Genomic DNA, 18742 nt, shown 5'->3' with positions numbered 1-18742 from the left:
AACTCGTAGGGAAGTAGGAGGGTGTGGGGAAGGGGGGAAGGGTGAGGGGGCGTGCACCGTGACGTTGCAGAAGCGGCGGGCTGCTTCAAAGTCTAATATAATTGCATGTCTTGTCAGCTTCTAAGTAAACCTATTAATAGAGCGTTAATATTTTGATAACTAATAATTTTATCATTTCAGTAAGTTTGTTTATATTTAAATTATTTGCAATTACCTAGATTATATTTCTACCTAAAGTAGTGATTTGAATGTGTTCATTATGGTAGGTGCTGTAATGATACTATGTTGCTAGCTGGAGTGGGTAAGGACATGTGGTGGTGCAGGGGCGTTCCTGGTGAACACGGCGCGCGGCGGGCTGGTGGACGACGACGCGCTGGCAGCCGCCCTCAAGCAGGGCCGCATCCGCGCCGCAGCCCTGGACGTGCACGAGAACGAGCCCTACAACGTGTTCCAAGGTCACTCTCATTGCCTATTTTATATTCTTAAAAACATCCAAGTTGGTCTTTATTAAAGTCCTTCAAAGTCTATAAAATTCACCAAGAACCCATAAAAACTCCTTAATAAGCACTGATAGTGTGCAAGTATTTATTTTGCTTCAACTTATCTATGGCGCATCTCATAATAAAGATGGCTTACGATGTTTTGGTTTACTAAACGAATTCGTTTTGTGGCAAAAGTATTAGTGTGAAACTTAATATTCATATCGCGTTAAAATTCTGACATTTTGCGGATATTTCGTGAAACGACGTGAATATCGCGAATGGTAATGAATTTCGCGGCATCGCCAGTTATTTCGTGAAAATGAAATGCTGTAAAATCAAAATAGGCATTTGGAAACACATTTGTAAGTGCTTAGAATGTAGTTCCAAAATCGTTTGTAAAATTTTGTGATTTCGTCATTAACGAAATTCGAGTACCTCAAAGTATAATTATAGATCAAGCGCAATTACTGGAGACGTAGGAGAGTGTACCGTCCTGTGGTGGTGCTCTGGTAGCAGGAAGCCTGTGCAACCTGGATGGTCATGTTCACAAGTTACTGTATTTTAAGGATTGCTGCAAATATTTTATGTTTATTCCATTTAGTATATTTGATTTAAATTATGCAAATAAGCTTCTATTTTAATCACTTTTCTCTTGAGAAGGATTTTTGATGTGGCTCCATAAAATTTCATCAAACTTATTTTTTAGGCCTTTTCAACAGAATACCCTAAAATTAAAAAAAAATAATTATTATGCATGTAAATATAGATAAAACTTTAGTAGCCATTCCGTTTCATAAAGCACAATTTAAGAATTTATTTTTAATTTGACTGATGAATTTTTGGAATAGGAAAATGGGATCACTAATGAAGTTTAAGACCACTGTTATGTATAGACCACGCGGACATGGCGGCGGCTGATGCTCGACTGGCTGAGTGGCGCATCGGTCTGTGTTGCCAACCTGAGTCACCAAATATCCTCATCCATACTATATACAACACTTCCCCCCATTTAATTTGTCACGTAATCATCTAACTTTCTTGGTGGCACTCGATGTCTCCTCGAGGACCTGTCCTGAGTACGGCCTAGTACAGAACTGGAAGGAAAACCCCTGAATGGAGGAGATCCTTGGGAGATCCCCGGGCTGTTTCCATATCCAGGCATCTCGGAAGCTGATTTTACGGGTGTCCCTGCTGCCGCTGTGGACTCATCTGCAGTCGTCCGACCCCGTTCGCTAGTTGGTTCTGCTGCTGTTATGGCCGCCGCTGCTGGCTGCTGCGTACCTTCACTGCTGGGGCGAACTCCGGATGCAAACCGGTGTGGCTGCTGCAAAAACGTCTGCTCCCTACAGGACACTGCCTCCCCAGGACACTGTCCCCTGTCTGGCTGGCTACTTCTTCGACGTAACTGATCGACGTGCCTCCTGTGTAAGCCTCCTTGCTCATCTTTGACCCCATATATCAGCAACCCTTCTACCCCAGAGATCCAGCCTGGTATCCACTTTGGGACTCTTCTATAATTCCGCAGCCACACTGCCTCACCTTCTCTGAAGTGTCGAACCCGCGTTGCTACCGTATTGTCCGCCTGACTTCTCTGAACTGTACCTGTTGCTGGATGGAGTTTTGTCAAAGCTGTCTGTAATGATCGCCCCATCAACAACTCCGCGGGAGTTTTCCAAGTGTTATTTTCCCCTTGTCTTGGCGTAGTGCGCCATGCTAACAGCGTCCGCGCTATTCGAGTTCGCCAGTCACCCAATACCAGTTTACGGAGTTTCACCTTGAAAGTTTGCACCGTCCTCTCCGCCAACCCATTACTCGAAGGATGATAGGGTGGTGCGAAAACCATGTCAATGCCATTATTTTTTAAAAACTGTGCCATCTCTTGGGATCGGAAGGCTGTCCCATTATCTGCCACCACAGTGTCTGGCAGTCCATGATAACTGAATATGTCTCGTAATTCTTGAATTACGGCTGTTGCAGTCATACTTCCCACTTGCCTGACCTCTGGCCACTTGGAATACGCATCGACTACAATGAGAAAATTAGCTCCTTGAAATGGTCCCGCAAAATCTATGTGCAATCGAGACCATGGTTTGTCAGCTGTGGGCCAGGTTACTGCTTTAACCTTAGGTGGATTATTTTGACACTGCTGACAACTTTTGCATTCCTTCACAACCTGTTCAATTGCAGCATCTAGTTTTGGCCACCGAAAGTAACTCCTTGCCAACGCTTTCATATGCACCACCCCATCATGGTTTGCATGAAGCATGCTCATCACCTCTGTCCGTAACTGTGGTGGGATTACTACCCTGGATCCCCACAACAAACACTCCTTGTGAACAGACAGTTCCAGCTTCCGTCGAACATAGGGCTGCATCTCCTCTGTCACTTGATCTGGCCATCCATTTTGTGTATATGTCAACACCTTGCACAGTAAATGATCCTTCCCAGTCTCTCTTGCTATTGTCTGTGGATCGACAAACACTTCCCCCGCTTCTTCCAGCATGAGAATTTCACTGGGACCTGGAACTGGGAATGCAGGTGACTGCAGAGGCAATCTGCTAAGGGCATCAGCATGCTGTATTTGGGTCCCTGGTCTGAATTCTAGTTCAAAATCATACATTCCTAACATCAAACTCCATCTCAACAATCGCGGTGAAATGGTATCTGGAACGGGCTGCTTGGGATGGAAAAGGCGCAAAAGTGGCTTATGGTCAGTCACAATCTTGAACTGTCTTCCGATCAAATATTGTTTAAATTTGGACACCCCAAAAATGACAGCCAAGGCCTCTTTGTCCACCTGCGCGTAGTTTCGTTCGCTCTTTTGTAGTGTCCTAGACCCAAATGCGATTGGAGCTTCCGTCCCATTTCCCAGATCATGGGCCAGCACCGCCCCTACCCCATACTCAGATGCATCACATGTTAAAACTAAGGGTTTGTTTAGGTCATAGTGTATCAAGACTTGCTCCGATCGTAAAAGCTGCTTGGCCTCTTCAAACGCCCTTGCGTGTGCATCTGTCCAGCACCATGGAGTGTTGGCATCCAGCAGTCTGTGAAGAGGCTCTAATACATCTGCTTTGTGACAAAGAAATCTCTCATAAAAATTCAAGAGACCCAAAAATGCCTGGAGCTCTTTTTTGTTACTAGGTTCTGGCGCATCGTGAACTGCTTCAACCTTACTTGAAAGTGGATGGATACCCATCTTGTCAATTCTGTGTCCCAGGAAAACAACTGAATCCACCCCCCAAACACATTTTTCACTCTTTAACCTAAGCCCTGCACTTTGCAACCGTCCCAGGACTTCACGGACACGACTCCAGTGCTCATTGTCACCTCCTCCGGATATTAATATATCATCAAGTAATACTACTGTACCAGGTATGCCAGCAAGCAAGGTGTCCATCAACCGCTGGAATATCGCTGGACCACTACTTATGCCAAATGGTAATCTCTTAACCTTGAACAACCCCTTCATGGTATTTACCGTAAGAAATTTTGCTGTGCCCTCATCTACAGTTACCTGCAAATATGCTTCCTCCAGATCCAGTTTTGAGAACAGCTGTCCTCCCTCTAGTACTGCTAGTGCTTCACTGACAGTGGGCAATGGGTACACACTAGTGTCACACACGCTGTTTACAGTGCCCTTATAGTTCCCGCAAAGCCGAATGGACCCGTCTTTCTTCAAAATGGGTATGACTGGAGTCGCCCAACCCGAAAAGTCCACTGGTTCATACATTCCACGCTGCACTAACCTATCTATTTCCTGGCTCACCTTGTCTCTCAAAGCAAATGGTATTGGCCGGCTCTTTTTAAACACAGGGTCACATTCTGGTGGAACTGTTATTGTCACTTGTGGTCCTACATATTTTCCCAGCTTATCTGCCTTAAACACATCCAGAAACTCCCTAACAATCCCTGCTGCCAAGTCTTCCCTAACCTTGTTCACCCCCACTAACTTAATTCCCAGAGGTGCAAACCAATCTCGTCCCAGCAAATTCGGCCCTTGTCCTTCCACCACTACCAACTCTAGGAGTACCGCTGACTCACGCCCCTTCAGTTGTACAGCAACTTCCATAACCCCCATCACCTGTAGATATTCGCTGGACCAGGTGCGTAATAACATGTCCTTCCTTGTCAGTGGAGGTTCCTGAGGCCACAGGGCCTTGTAAGTTCTCCCGCTGATAATCGATCGACCTGCCCCCGTGTCAACTTCCATCATCGCTGATTTCCCATCCAGCAACACTTCCACACACCACGGTTTCCTGGGCTGTTGTTCCCGCATATTGTACAGCGTATATTGCGTGGCAGCACCTTCCGAACAATCCTCTTCAAAATGCTGTACTTCCTGTGCCACTTCTCTTTGCGCTAGGTCGTTTGTTTTCGAAACTCCCTCATGCTTTTTTTTGTGATACAAGCCCGCTCAATGTGTCCCCTCTTTTTACAGAACCGGCATACAGTGTTCCAATGTCGGCACGTGTCTGCTGCGTGCTGCCCATTACAGCGCCAACATAGCTGGTTCTCGTTGTCTCTTCCCTTCCTTATCGCTTCCCTTTGTCTTCCCAGTGATATAGTGTTCGACTTAACCGAACCCGCCGGTTTTGAATATCTTGACACGCCATTGTTCACTTTGTGTACACTCTCTTCCACTATTGTACTGTCTCTCAAGTCCGCCATGTTCTGTCCAGTCGCCTCTGTTGCCATCGCAATATCCACTGCTTCTTTCAGGGTTAGTTTCTCTTTAACGAGGAGAGCCTGTTGCACTGATTTATCCCTTACGCCGCAAACGAGCCGGTCGCGAAGCATTCGGTCGAGGTCCGAGAAATTGCAGTGTGTACTCAGCCTTCGAAGCTCTGCTATGTACACGGCGATCGTCTCCCCATCTTTCTGATCGCGCTTCAAAAACTTAAAAGTTTCCACAATTTCACTAGGCTTCGGGTGAAAGTGATTATTTAATATGGTGAAGACGTCCGTCAAGGAAACCGACGCGGTCGACTTTGGTGATACTAGCGACGTCACCAGCCCGTACAAATCGGCGCCGCACACAGTATAAAACACTGCCCGCTTGGCCTCATCCTCCGTGATAGTGTTCGCGATAAAATAAAACTGTAACCATTCGCGATAAGAATTCCACGATTCTTTCTCGGGCGCGAACTCTCCGATGGCTCCGATTAAGGCCATATTGTACACGAAATTGTTATCCGTTTTAACCTCGTCGCCAACTGTTATGTATAGACCACGCGGACATGGCGGCGGCTGATGCTCGACTGGCTGAGTGGCGCATCGGTCTGTGTTGCCAACCTGAGTCACCAAATATCCTCATCCATACTATATACAACAACCACATACTCAAAGAATCAATTATATGACATAACATTTCGAATGAGGCATGACATCTAGACATCTGCGAATTGTGATTTTTCAGTTCAAATAGAATTTGAATCGAATTTCAAAAAAATTCACGAATTTGAATTTTTTTCAAATCGAATTTGAGAATATTTATTAAAATAACATAAATCATTAAAAAAATTTAACATACCACCTTTGAAAAACTTGTCACATAATTCACAGTTTAAATAAAGTAACTAAAATTAAAGTGAGACTATATTGAAGAAAATTATAGGTCTATAGCACTAACATAAATCACTTCGCAAATCATTTAAAATTGTCATGGAGAAAGGTGAGTTCATCGACATGGTGTAGCAACAACAATTCTGTGCGGCTGGTAACTATGTTGTATGATGTAGAGAAAACTCTCTCACTTGCCACTTGGGTGGCTGGCAGATTTAGGTAGTTGTCTGCTACCTTGGCAATGGCAGGATAATTGTGACGGTTGTTTCTCCACCACTCATATGGACTGTCATGTCTTGGTAGGCGGGGTGCTGCAAGGTAACTTGGCAGGGTGCTGCAAGGTAACTTTCAATGGCCTTTATAGATGAAGGTTCATCTATTTGAGGTTGTGCTAGGGGATGTTTGTCCAGTTCATCCCACAAGTATCCAGTATGCATGACTTGAAGAGAGTTCGCAAACTTCTCAGGTGCATTATCGATGTGAGTATTCTGTAGTGCTTTCTTAAGTAGAATAATTGAATGTTGCCTTTCATTTTCATCTTCAAATAATGTAACTTTGTATCTTGGGTCAAGAATGGTGCATAGGGCATTTACATCATCCATTTTGTACAATGGAAATCTTGTTGCTAAAGCCTTCAAAAGGTTTTGTCCAAATGCTACACCGGGTGTGTTTTCATTCTGTATGTAAATCAGTGTTGCTGCTTTCAGGCAGTGAATCATTAGAACAATCATTGAAGCTGTTGGGTAACTGTTCCCACTTGACTCTTTTTTAAGTTCATGATTAATGTAATATACAGTAAGTCCTCGGTTTACGTCGTGGTTACGTTCCTGAAAACCGCGACGTAAATAGAAACGACGCAAAATGAGCCATGTTTCATGCCACCGGCCGACCACGGCCCAAGGTCGGCCGGAAGCGCTGGCATACAGACGTGACAACGGGCAATTTTATCAGCAAATGACAACCGACAGCGTGGGAAACAAGTCCAACTAGTACTTCTCAGCTTTATAGAATGGTTATTTAACCAGCTGCTTTATTACCTTTATTGATTGAAATACATATAAAAACAGATATATAGTACATACTGTACGTAATATAAACGCATAATGCATTCAAAGTGTAAGGATACAAAGTGGTTTAGCGCTACACAGATTTTACTTTGAGTCATTCGCGGGAGAAAACAACTGTTTTCTTTTGGAGGCTGGTAAGAACAAAGTCAAAAGAAATGCATACATACAATAAAAGTACTATAAGGATGACAAACATTGAGAGCCCTTGATTTAAAATAATCACATGAAGTAATAAACACCTAAAAGAGGTTATACAATAGCGCGGCGCAATTCTTACAATTTACGTACGGGAATAATTCTAATAAAAATCAATGTAAAATATTTTTCATGAGAAACACTACTTTAAATTTACGTCGCAAACAATATAAATAATATCATTTTACGTAACAACGGCACGTTTAAAACTCCGGCCAACTCAATGATATCATAGCGACTGAAGTGCCAAGTAGTTGGACGAAAAGGGGTAGGAGAAAATGCTGTGTCGTTGCGGGAAGTAGATAACACTTCTACGTGTGAGATACGTGGGTGGCCGAGCGGGCGGGCTGGTAGTATTGCATCACCGCGCGGAGAGCAGGAAGCGTCCCTCATGATGCATGATAAGATAAGACGGTGAACGTGTAGCTTACGCTACATAGCATAAATTAACTACCGAAGGAAACAAAGAATTATAAACAAATTATATACGGTGTTTTGGTTAAAATAAAGATTTACGGTCATTGTAAACGACGTTATTGTGAATCGGCGACAACTTAAATTGAAACATGAGTACTCAAACATTAGCAACGTTAATCCGAAACGACGTAAATTGGTACGACGTAAATAGAGGACTTACTGTAGTAAAGAAATCTGTAGTAGGTAGGGTCACTAACAGTTTCATAAAACACCCTTTTTTAAAACTATTATTTAACTATGAACCCATTAGCCTCTCATTTTGAAATTCTGAGTATCACTTACTAAAAGTATAAACTATGTGTAGGAATTTTTAAAAAAATTTCAAAAATGTTCTTTTTGAGAAAAACAATAACATAATTTTGAATTTGATTTCTCCAAACACTTTTTATAACAATGTATGTTGTGTTGTACATCAAAAGAATGAGCATTTAAAACTGAGTAAAATGACACCAGCCCATCTCTCTAGCTGAATTAGGAGAAAAACTGTGGTGATTTCAAAATATGTGGGTTATGTTTTTTGGCGGATTTTGGGAAACTTTACATAGCCGTAATTTTGAAACCGTTTGAGATATACATTAAAACCCTGTTACAAAGTTTTTCAAGGGACTGGATGCTTAAAACTTCTTAACAGGGAAAACTTCTTAAAAGGGAAAAGTAATTTCCAACGTAAAAATTGATTTTACTCAAATGACATGTACTGTATTCACACAAAAATACACTTACTATCATTGGCATGCTGGAATAACGGAAATACTAATTACATATTTTTTATAAGTAAATTGAATTACCTATTAAAACTGTATTTAATTTAATATAAACATTAAAATTAGTATTATCAAAACACTACCAAAAAAAGCAATAACTAACATTTATTGTTTTAAAAAATATACGCAAATAATTCAAAGAAAGTAATAGCTGGCGGTATATGGTTTAATTTGATTTTGTCACGTGACTTGAATTGGAAAATTGGTGTACTGATGGAACAGCATCTAGTCCCTGAGAATGCAAGCAGATGATTGGTCGTGCGGCATGCGGCACAGGTTTCGAAGATCGTTGGCGTTTCTCATTCGTCAGTTAAGCCACGAATGGGGAAAATGGTCTGCAGGTGGAACAGCCTCTCAGTCCAAACAAACGCAGGCATATGATTCGTCGAAATACACACAAGTAACAGCGTGTGGCGTGCGGCGCAGGTTTTTCGACGGTCTTGTTCTGTTCAAATTAACTACCGTATTGGCCCGAATATAAGGTGACCTGCAGTTTCAGGAGGCCAAACAAATGTAAAAATAATTTTGGTAGAAATTAATGTGAAAATTCATTAGACAAACATTTTGTTTTGATAAATCCTTTTTGCATTTATGTATACCACATTTAACTTTCCGTTTCACTTAAGCTACGTATTACTATTTAGTAGTGTGTTAAACGTAACAAAGCAAACAAAGAATGCAGCTTGCCGGGACAAAACAAGTGGCTAGCTGCCATGGTGAAGCATACGGCCATGAATAACTTCAGTGACGTGACCGCGAATATTTGTCCATATTACTCTCTGACAGAGTCTCTCTGTCCTGTGAATTTTAAAGAATAATCTATGATAATTATGTTGTTTGAAAGGTTTTTACATAAATAAAGAGTGGATCACCGTGAAATTATTAAAATAGCTTTTGAAGCAACATACCAAATTCCTGTAAATATGGCGTCTTCGTGCGTGTTCGGCAATGTTCGTTTTACAACAAAGAAATATTGTGGAAAAACAGTTGGCACCCGTGAATTTCCAAAGATTACGTCCGAAATGTTCTTAACATTTTCTGTTTGTAAACGTAAACAATCGTTCTGAAAATAGTGATATTTTAGTACACATATATCCGTTAAAAATCATAAATTAAATTACCGTAAATATTGTACACAAAGTCAAATATGAATTGTGTAATAAAAGGTTGCCATTTTGAGATGTTACAACATTCGCATTTTTACTCAAGAACAAATATTTTAATTTTCAACTTTAAACAATTTTGATTTCCTGCAATATTGGGTGGATTTATCGTTTTCCCCGTGTGAGGTAACAATGTTTTAGTTAATATAAAAAATTGTGAACATTTTGTTTAACAATGTTTCTACTGTAGCTTTCATCTTGGAACTAATGTTAGCGGTGCTGACGTCTTGGGTGCGAAAATAAGGCGACTTCCAATTTTCGCATCTCTCGTTTATGTAAAAGAATGGTTGCCTTATATTCGGACCAATACGGTATTAAACGTTTGGAAATATGGAAATTTTTAAAATTAACCTTAAAAATTGTTCAAAAGCGTAAAGATAAACATTATTTTATTTTTTTTTCCACAAACGCTGAACGTTATATGTGGGAAGTATATATAAAGACAAACGTTATGAAAGGGAAATATTAACATAGAGATATATGGAAGTGATCAAGGGAATAATTGATTGAACTTAATAAACGGGAAAACGTGTTATGCGGGAACGTCTTAAGCGAATTTTACTGTGTGTGTGTGTAATATATATATATATATATATATATATATATATATATATATATATATATATATATATATATATATAAATTGGCATTTTTCTTAATCGCTATGAAAACAACCTTCATACCAAATTTCATAAAATTCTGAAGTGGTCAAGTAATTTTTTTTTATTTAATGTATTGATTTCATACGGAGTGACCTACACTCTCAGGGTAGTCCAAAGCCCTTCAGCAGACCATGTGATGAAGAACAAGTTTAAAAAAAGGACCTCTACTTAGGAGGCTTTTCAGTCCCTAAAGACAGTCTTGAAGTGGTGGGAGAAACAAGAAGAGTGTTATTCTAAAAATTGCTTTCATTAAAATGTATAAGAGATTTAGCAGCAAGAAAAAGTGTCCCCTCTGAAGCTTCCAGCTTCTATTTTATTTGTCTTAAAGACACATTGCCACATTTCTGTAAAACAATCCCATGATTTGTGACGACGATGAAATAAGTTAAACTCTTATGAGCAATAAAAAACACTTTTTTTTGTCACTGTGAAATAGTTGAAAAACTAAAATATTGTTCATCTGAAAACGTACTAGAATGGCAAGGAATGGAAGGATTTATAATTATTTTTCCTTCAAGACAAGGGCCAACAGATAGGTAACTGCAAACATTATGTACTTCGGATATATTGAATACACAGCGTTAGCTAACACTAACATGTAGCGCTTAGTAGGGGTAGTCAAATTTCGTTAATGACGAAATCGCGAAATTTAAAAAAAATCACTTGCACATGAAGTGTAATACAAATAACCTTACTTGGTAGTGATAAGACGTTAATATACTGCATTTCGTTTTAACGAAATTTGCTGTGATGCGCGAAATCCGTAGTTTTTCACGAAATATGACGAAATCGCGATATTCGCGCAAAATTAACATTTTTTATCGCGAAAAATCACGTTGAAACATTCTGGAACCTGCACAAAACGTTTATTATTCCAAGAGGTTATATGTGAGACGCCATCTTTGCTTTTGTTTTTCTCTAGCACCTATAGAGTAGAGTGTAGAAATAAACATTATCAGTTAGCTACTGGTGGACAAATCACAGATGGCGTTGGTAGTTACGAGTGTCGAAATGTTCTATGATTTTGTTTTCACGAGTGTGTGTCTGTCGAGTTTAAGTTCTTTATTTCCGAGTGGATGCAATATGTCTCTCTTCCGCATCTATGATCGTTTTCCGTTAAAGTTTTTGTCATTTTGGTCATATTACCATGGTCACTGGATAAAAAACATATAAAATGCCGAAAGTTGTGTTTTTGAAAGAGCTAAAGAATATGACGACAAAGGATTTTACGTGTTCAGTAAAGAAAAAGGCATCATGATGTGCAAGTTCTGTAATGTGCAAGTCGATTGGAAAATAAAATACACGTGTGAAAAACACTGTAAATTTCGAGCATCGCACTGGAACTAAGCGTCAAGTTACTCTAGAACCATATATTTCACGAATGAAAATTATTACATCCAGACGTACGCCTACTCAGTCTCCGTCGTCGCATACGTTCCTACGAGACGTAATAGGCCATAAAACGGCAAAAATTACATTATTTTGCCGACCGCAAATGCGTCTGGTGACGCAATCGTCGATAGGCCTTAACTCAATCTTTGTTCCTTTCTCTGAATCGGCCAAACGCAGTCCAGAAAAATAGCGTCACTTCCATATTAGCCAATCAAATCATAACTGTCAAAATGCTAATTGTTGTATATGGGCGTCCTAGCCGAGGCGACTATTTATTTTCGTAGTTGTCACGGCAATGCACGAAAATAAATGCCGGCCAAGAGTGCCAACATATACATGAACAAATACCGCACACGCAGTTGAGGCGGTGAAAAACGTAAACAAATAAAAAAAACAATACTCTGTAATGTTGAATAAGTACAGTGTTTTGGTGGGGACTAGTTTGCAGGAAATATATAATAGCTGATTTTCAGAGATAGTCAAAATGGACTTGAGACACAAACGTTTCTGATCAGTTTCCGATTTTTTTTGTATGTAATCTTGAGAATTTTAATTACAAATGCAGCGTGCTAAATTTTAGATGTGAATGTACTTCAAAACAATGTTTTTGATAAAATTTGACCAAATAAAGCAATTATTCCATCAAACATATACATGTGTATAAAATTATAATGACGAAATAGTTATTTTTTCTAACTAAACAATTTTTTTTTTCACCGAAATTTTGCACCGAAATAACTCTTTTTATTCACCGAAATGGGCCTTTTTTATTTACCATTTTTCATTGGCCCTAGCGCTTAGTGTTGTGACATATACTTACATTTTGTTTTTTCATACAATCCTATTCAAACAATGTACTTCTATGGTACAACAGTTATTGTAAGCAAAAATGCACAAAGATTTTAACTAGGGATGGGACGAATCCACATTTTGGTCGAATCCGAATCCTTGTTCGAATCCTCAGTGTTTGTCATCGAATCTCGAATCCCAGTCCCACACTAAACTTCACCACATGTTATTAAAAAAATCACACATTTATTTTAAAAAATTACATAGGCCTATGTATTAAAAAAAATCACATGTGTATTTATAAAATTATAAAATAAGTGCATAGTGTATACACCTGATATAAAATAGAGACAAATAACCTCAAAAACCACACATGTAAGTGTGCATCTGTCTAATTCTCTGTTAAATTAATCCTTCCTATGTTTTCAATAAAATATGTTTGTATAACGAACACCATTTAAAAAAAGTTACGTTTTTTTCTGCAATGTTATATTATTGAAGGTTGGAAATGATAGAGTAGTTATGCTAATTGACAAAATGCAGCGTATTTTATCTTAAGTTTGTGCTATTTCCGTTACCTTTATAATATAGTTTAGGTATACAATTTTCTAGAGCTGGACGAACCTCAGTTCTCTGGTTTCGAACCGAGCCGAACCGAACCTCATACAGAAATAATTTGTTTTGAATTAAAATGAACCGATGACCAGAATTTTGGTCTTTAACTGAGTGGTGAAAAAGAAAGGTTCTCCAGCCATATGTAAAATTAAAACATTATATAGCTTAGCTTATATATATACCAATTTTTAATTAATGAAGAAGTTACATCTAAATTTCAAAAAGACTATCTTCCTTTTTCAGTGTACACTAACCTTCATTTAAAAAAAATATAAAGATGACGAACATTCAGCATAAGGCCACATAACATATTTTTGTGGTACACATAACCTAACATTTTTAATAAGTAAAACTTTTTAATAGGACATCAAAAAAAAGGCGAATGTGAATAAGTTACCTATCTACATATTTTTGTGGTAGACATAACCTAACATTTTTAATAAGTAAAACTTTTTAATAAAACATAAAAAAAAGGCGAATGTGAATTAAGTTACCTATCTACATTACAAAACCCGCTGACTGCAGTTGCTGTTTTCTTGGAAGAATGCTGCTCGTCAGAAGAAACTTTAGACGGTTTTTTGGGGTGGTTTTGGGTCATCCGGGTCGTCATTATCTTTTCTCAATTTGGAAAACTTAAACGACGTTAGCCTGCTCATCGCAATTCACCTCAAGAACAATAATATTGTAAACGTAACGTAAAAAGTGTGGTTATAGAAATTTGCGTCGGAAAAAAGAAAACACGAGAAATAATGATGGCTGCCGCGACTACGCTAGTCAACTTAGTACCGTACTGTAAAATTTACTGGACCAGTACTTTTAATACACAAGATTAAATTAATATTTTCATTACCTGACTGTTATAACCAAAAAGGCAAAAGAAAATAAATACATCCCAGTAATTTAAAATACGTAATTTACGTAATCATTTCCTATCGCATTTGTCTTGTGTTAACTTGATCACGTTAGTTTTGCCGAAATACGAGAGTTCTCGTACATGCGCTTTAGTTTAACGTATGGGGTACGCAATCTTTGGTGATTTTACAACACTTCTCGTACACGCACTATAGTTAAAGGTATAATGTACAATACCTTTGGCATTTGTACGATAGGTTATATTACCTAGTACGACAAATGCATACAAAATTCTCTAAAGCAAACAAAAAACAAAGCGCGCCTATATGAAAAAATGCTATGCGAGTTATGCGACTATTAATAATTTTTTTTTTATTTTGTTTGCTCTTGAAACTGTTGAGGCGACGACTATGCGATAAAAGTCGGAATATTACAAGTAATAGAATTTTGTTGAGCTGTTTTGTGAATGGTCTCAAATGGGGGTTAGAAAATTAGAAAAACGTAATTTTTTTTAAACGAACTTTCGGTTTTTCGAATATATTTTAAGAGGTTTCGAACCGAACCGAACGTAAGGGTTCGGTTCGAAATTTTCAAACTTCGCCGAGCACTACAATTTTCAATTACTACCTAAAACTCTTAAAAACCCACCTCGAATCCCACCTCGAATCCCACCTCGGATCCTACGAATCCTCGAATCCATAGGATTCGGTATATTCGACGAATCCAAGATTCGAAAATCCCATCCCTAATTTTAACATGTTAACTTCACAGATGGGATAGGTGTTGGAATAGTTCCATTTTTAAAACATTTTTTTTTTGTTGTGTTTATTGAAATTTATAAAGTAAGCATAAGACGGAAATGAACTATTCTTGAAATGTAATATGCAAGAAATAACTATAAGGAAAATTTTGGGACTTAAAAATTATGACATTATTGACAGGAAAACATTATAAGCACGAACATTATTACACAGTTCTACAGTAGTTCTAAATCCAAATGACATTGCAACATACACAACTGAAAATAAATGGTTTGTATTAGTACAAGCTTAAATCAAAAAAAAAAATTTTAGTGGCATCCAGAGCAATCCTTATGGCAGCACTCTGTGCAAGTAATCAGTGTTTCGCCTGTACAGTCAGAGGAATAGTTACCACGGCAGTAAGGACACTGACAGTCATCATCACTTCTTTCTTATCAGGTGTTGTAGTCAGCGGATCTGAGGATTTAGAAGAACTTTGCTGTCTTATCTTATGCCCATGTGTCTTATTTTCCATTGAAGAGGCAAGTGCTGAGGTTGCAGAGCTAGCCTACGGGTAGTCCCTGGTTGATGAGTTTTATCAACTTTATTCTTTAAAAATTGTTGAAACCACCTCAGAAAGCTCTCATTGTGTATCTGTGATTAAACCATTTGGAGCTCTATAGAGTAGTTTTGTTTCATGTTTTTTTCTGGAAAATATAAGAAGTGGTAGAACAAAATGCCCCGCGTCACTCATGTAGGTAACTACCATTACTGAAGAGCCCCTTTCTGCTGATAATACAGCTACCACCTAACATTTTCCTTTCAGTGAAAAGACTTTACTTGCTTTATGTTGTACAGCTGTTAAACCTGTCTCTTTACAGTTATAGAATTTATTAAGCTGTTGTTAATAAGTTCCAATGAAGTTTCGTAAATGTCAAAAAAATTATTTACATTTTCCTTCGTTACCTGTCACTCTCCTTAAAGACATTGCTTGAGAGGCTCTAAGACTTAACTGAGGATTTCTCGTCATAAAGGTGCGGAGCCATTTCCACCCATCTGCTTCGTATTTGTTGTTAAAAGGATGTGCAATCCCATTTCTATCTGATAACCAAAACACCATTCTTTTAACATCCTTAGCTGTCAGTCCATGAAATCTTTTCTCCATATCTAAACAATTTGTACCAGACCATCTTTTAAATCTTTTGTAAGATCCGGATTTCTGCCTAGCTGTGTACTTGTTAATTTTATTTAAATCTTCGTCTGTAGAGCTAACCTTGTAGAGCAATATTGATTTGGGAACATCATAAATGTTGGATGCTTTTTTTTTTGTATTCCCATGACTTTCTCCTGATTGCCTTGCAGGCTAACGGGGAGGGGAAAGCCCACAGCGCAGCGTGCTACCTCAGCGCCCCAGGCAAATCACAAAAAAATCCCCCGAACCGCAGGGAATACCAAACTAGAGCGCATCCCTTCAGTTAGGCACGAAAGCAGAGCTAGGATGAAGTGAGCAAAAACATGAGAGACACCCAAAATATTCATTTCAATAGCCCTTTATTTGCAAAAACAATTAATCATAACAAGGTAATACAATGGGAGAGAGGACACGGCCTCAAACTCCGCAAGGAGAACAAACCCGCATACAAAGTAAACAAAAGAACAAGCATATATATCCCCTATATTACTAACCACACGGTCCCACAGCCCAAATGGCCATTTACAAACAAGTCGCATCAACATTAACTGGAGGCTAATCCTCAATAAATTATAAGTTACCCTAGTGAGAATAGACAGTATGTGCAGTCATCGGCAATACCAGGAGTAGATCAATGTACAAACCACTCAAACAGGCTCAAGGTCACTAAAACCTTCTAGAATGGCCTAGCTCAATAGTAAGACGAGTCCCAAGGCCTCGTGCCGGAGGTAACATTCTTACATTTATTACCACAAATTCAACATACAATGACGAGTAGATCAACACTGAAGTACCGTCACATAGGCACCCGTAAAATTAAGGGTGACACACAAAAACAAACAAAAAAAACACAACATTACTCACGCAACAAACTCGCGTGCAAACGTAGAGTCAAACGACACTAGAAATGAAGTATCAGGTCAGGCAAAAGGGGCCCTAACAAAGAACGGCGTAACTCAAGAACGAACACCGCACAAACACGCGCGAGGACCTAGAGAAACACCCGTGTCTACTAATGCTTATCAAAAATAGAGAACGACTAGCCTGCGCGACGAAAATACCACAAAACAAAAACTACGCTTCGCGCCTCGACCGGCCGTCGTCAGCAGAACGCGGCAAGCCACGGACACAAAAAAAAGAAAATGTACAAGGCACATATATAAACTGGCATGGTTGGCACAAAGCAAAAACAAACGCACAGTTACCCGAAACAAAATTTAGAAGTGACATGTCGAAAGAAAAATGTAACCAAGATGGAGAGGAAAGACGGCCTAAAGGAACTGTCACCGCGCTCCAACCATACCTGCAAGCGAGACCCGCGCCCTGCCGAGCCCGGAGACGGCTGGCCAACTCGCCGCAGAAACGTCAAAGGAAGCACAAAAGGGGAAGGAGGGGAGGAACGAGGAAACCAATGGAGGAGGGGAAGGGAGGGGGAGGGAAAGCCAACGTGCGCGGACAGTAGAAGCTGACCGCTGCAGCCTGTATTGCACTTTTTGTGTTCTCTTCTAACTACAGTTTCCTTTTCTTTGTCGCGTCTGTAGAAAACATAAACATTAAAGATTTAAATAACGAGTTTTTTCATTTAACAATATTTAAAATATATATACACCAGCCCCTCGAAGTAACGCTCTAATTTTTCCAGGAAAATAGAGCGCTAATCAAAACAATGCTAATCAAATACGTTTTTGCCATACGAGTGTATGTTATTCATAATAATTGGTTCTCCAGCCACTGAAATCAGTTTGTTTACTATTCCTTGTATGACATTTATTTTGTTTATATGTACGTATTTACATACTCTTAACACATCTAAATACAATTTAAGAAAAATTTAAATGTATAAATTGCATTTAAAGTTCAAATAACCTAAAATAATACTATATTTAAATCACAGGCGGCATAATTGAACTGTACATACCTACTATCCTCATATTCCCTTACAAAGCACGTGTATACATCACATTTTTTAGTTAAAAATAGGGATGGGGCGACCGAATCCAATATCCGCCGAATCCTAGGGATTCGAAGATTCGGCAGGTCTGATCAGTGGCGTAGCGTGCCATCTCGGCGCCTGGGGCGGGAGACCCATTTTGCCGCCCCCATTCCATAGGTGCATAATTAAAATTAAATTTCACATGCAATGAGGTACCTTTTATTGAAGTTAAAATAGGATGAGCGGTTTTACAAGCGGATTCTACGGGCCTTATGAGCAGCGAAGTCAGAAATAACTTTGTCAAAATCAATATTAGCAGCCAATTCTTGTTCAATCGACAATATAGCCAAGTTTGATAGTCTAGCGGAGCTCATAGTAGATCTGATGTAATTTTTTATTAGCTTCAACTTCGAAAAACTTCTCTCACAACTTGCAACACTAATCGCCAAAGTCAAATATATACGAATCAAGATGACTATATTTGGAACCGAAATTCCGAGATTCAGTTTTTGAATGAACTGGAGGAGCTCCAGTGGTCCAAACCACTTATATCTTCCTCTGATTCAGAACAGGCAACAACAACAAACTGCTGAAGACGCTTCCGCTCCATCTGAAACTCGTCCTTGTCGATGTCTTCTAATACATGGGAAAGATCACACTCGAACTTGCTGTCCAAAAGTTTCGCTGGCATCAAAAATCCGAACTTGTCCGATATTTCTTGAATTTGCTGGAATCGAGTCGTCATTTCTTGAATGATCTTGTCGAATGATGAGATAATCTCTCGACGGATTTCCTGTTCGTGAGACAAAGCTGCATCTTCAGAAGATTCATCGCCATGCATGCGTTTTTTCCTG

General features: G+C 39.1%; 1 protein-coding gene across 1 annotated transcript in view; it reads left to right on the top strand.

Moving 5' to 3' along the window:
- LOC134531232 (C-terminal-binding protein) overlaps window positions 1–18742 on the top strand; it is a 445126-nt gene that overhangs the window by 406984 nt on the left and 19400 nt on the right. Inside the window, exon 8 of the mRNA XM_063366907.1 lies at window positions 324–455. Coding sequence (XP_063222977.1) covers window positions 324–455 — 132 coding nt within the window. The remainder of the gene's footprint in view (window positions 1–323; window positions 456–18742) is intronic.

The sequence above is a fragment of the Bacillus rossius genome, chromosome 3 (assembly GCF_032445375.1).
Source record: "Bacillus rossius redtenbacheri isolate Brsri chromosome 3, Brsri_v3, whole genome shotgun sequence".
In the NCBI taxonomy this organism is placed as follows: domain Eukaryota; kingdom Metazoa; phylum Arthropoda; class Insecta; order Phasmatodea; family Bacillidae; genus Bacillus; species Bacillus rossius.
Note: the sequence above shows the minus strand (reverse complement) of the source record. Positions and strands in the feature narration are given on the sequence as shown.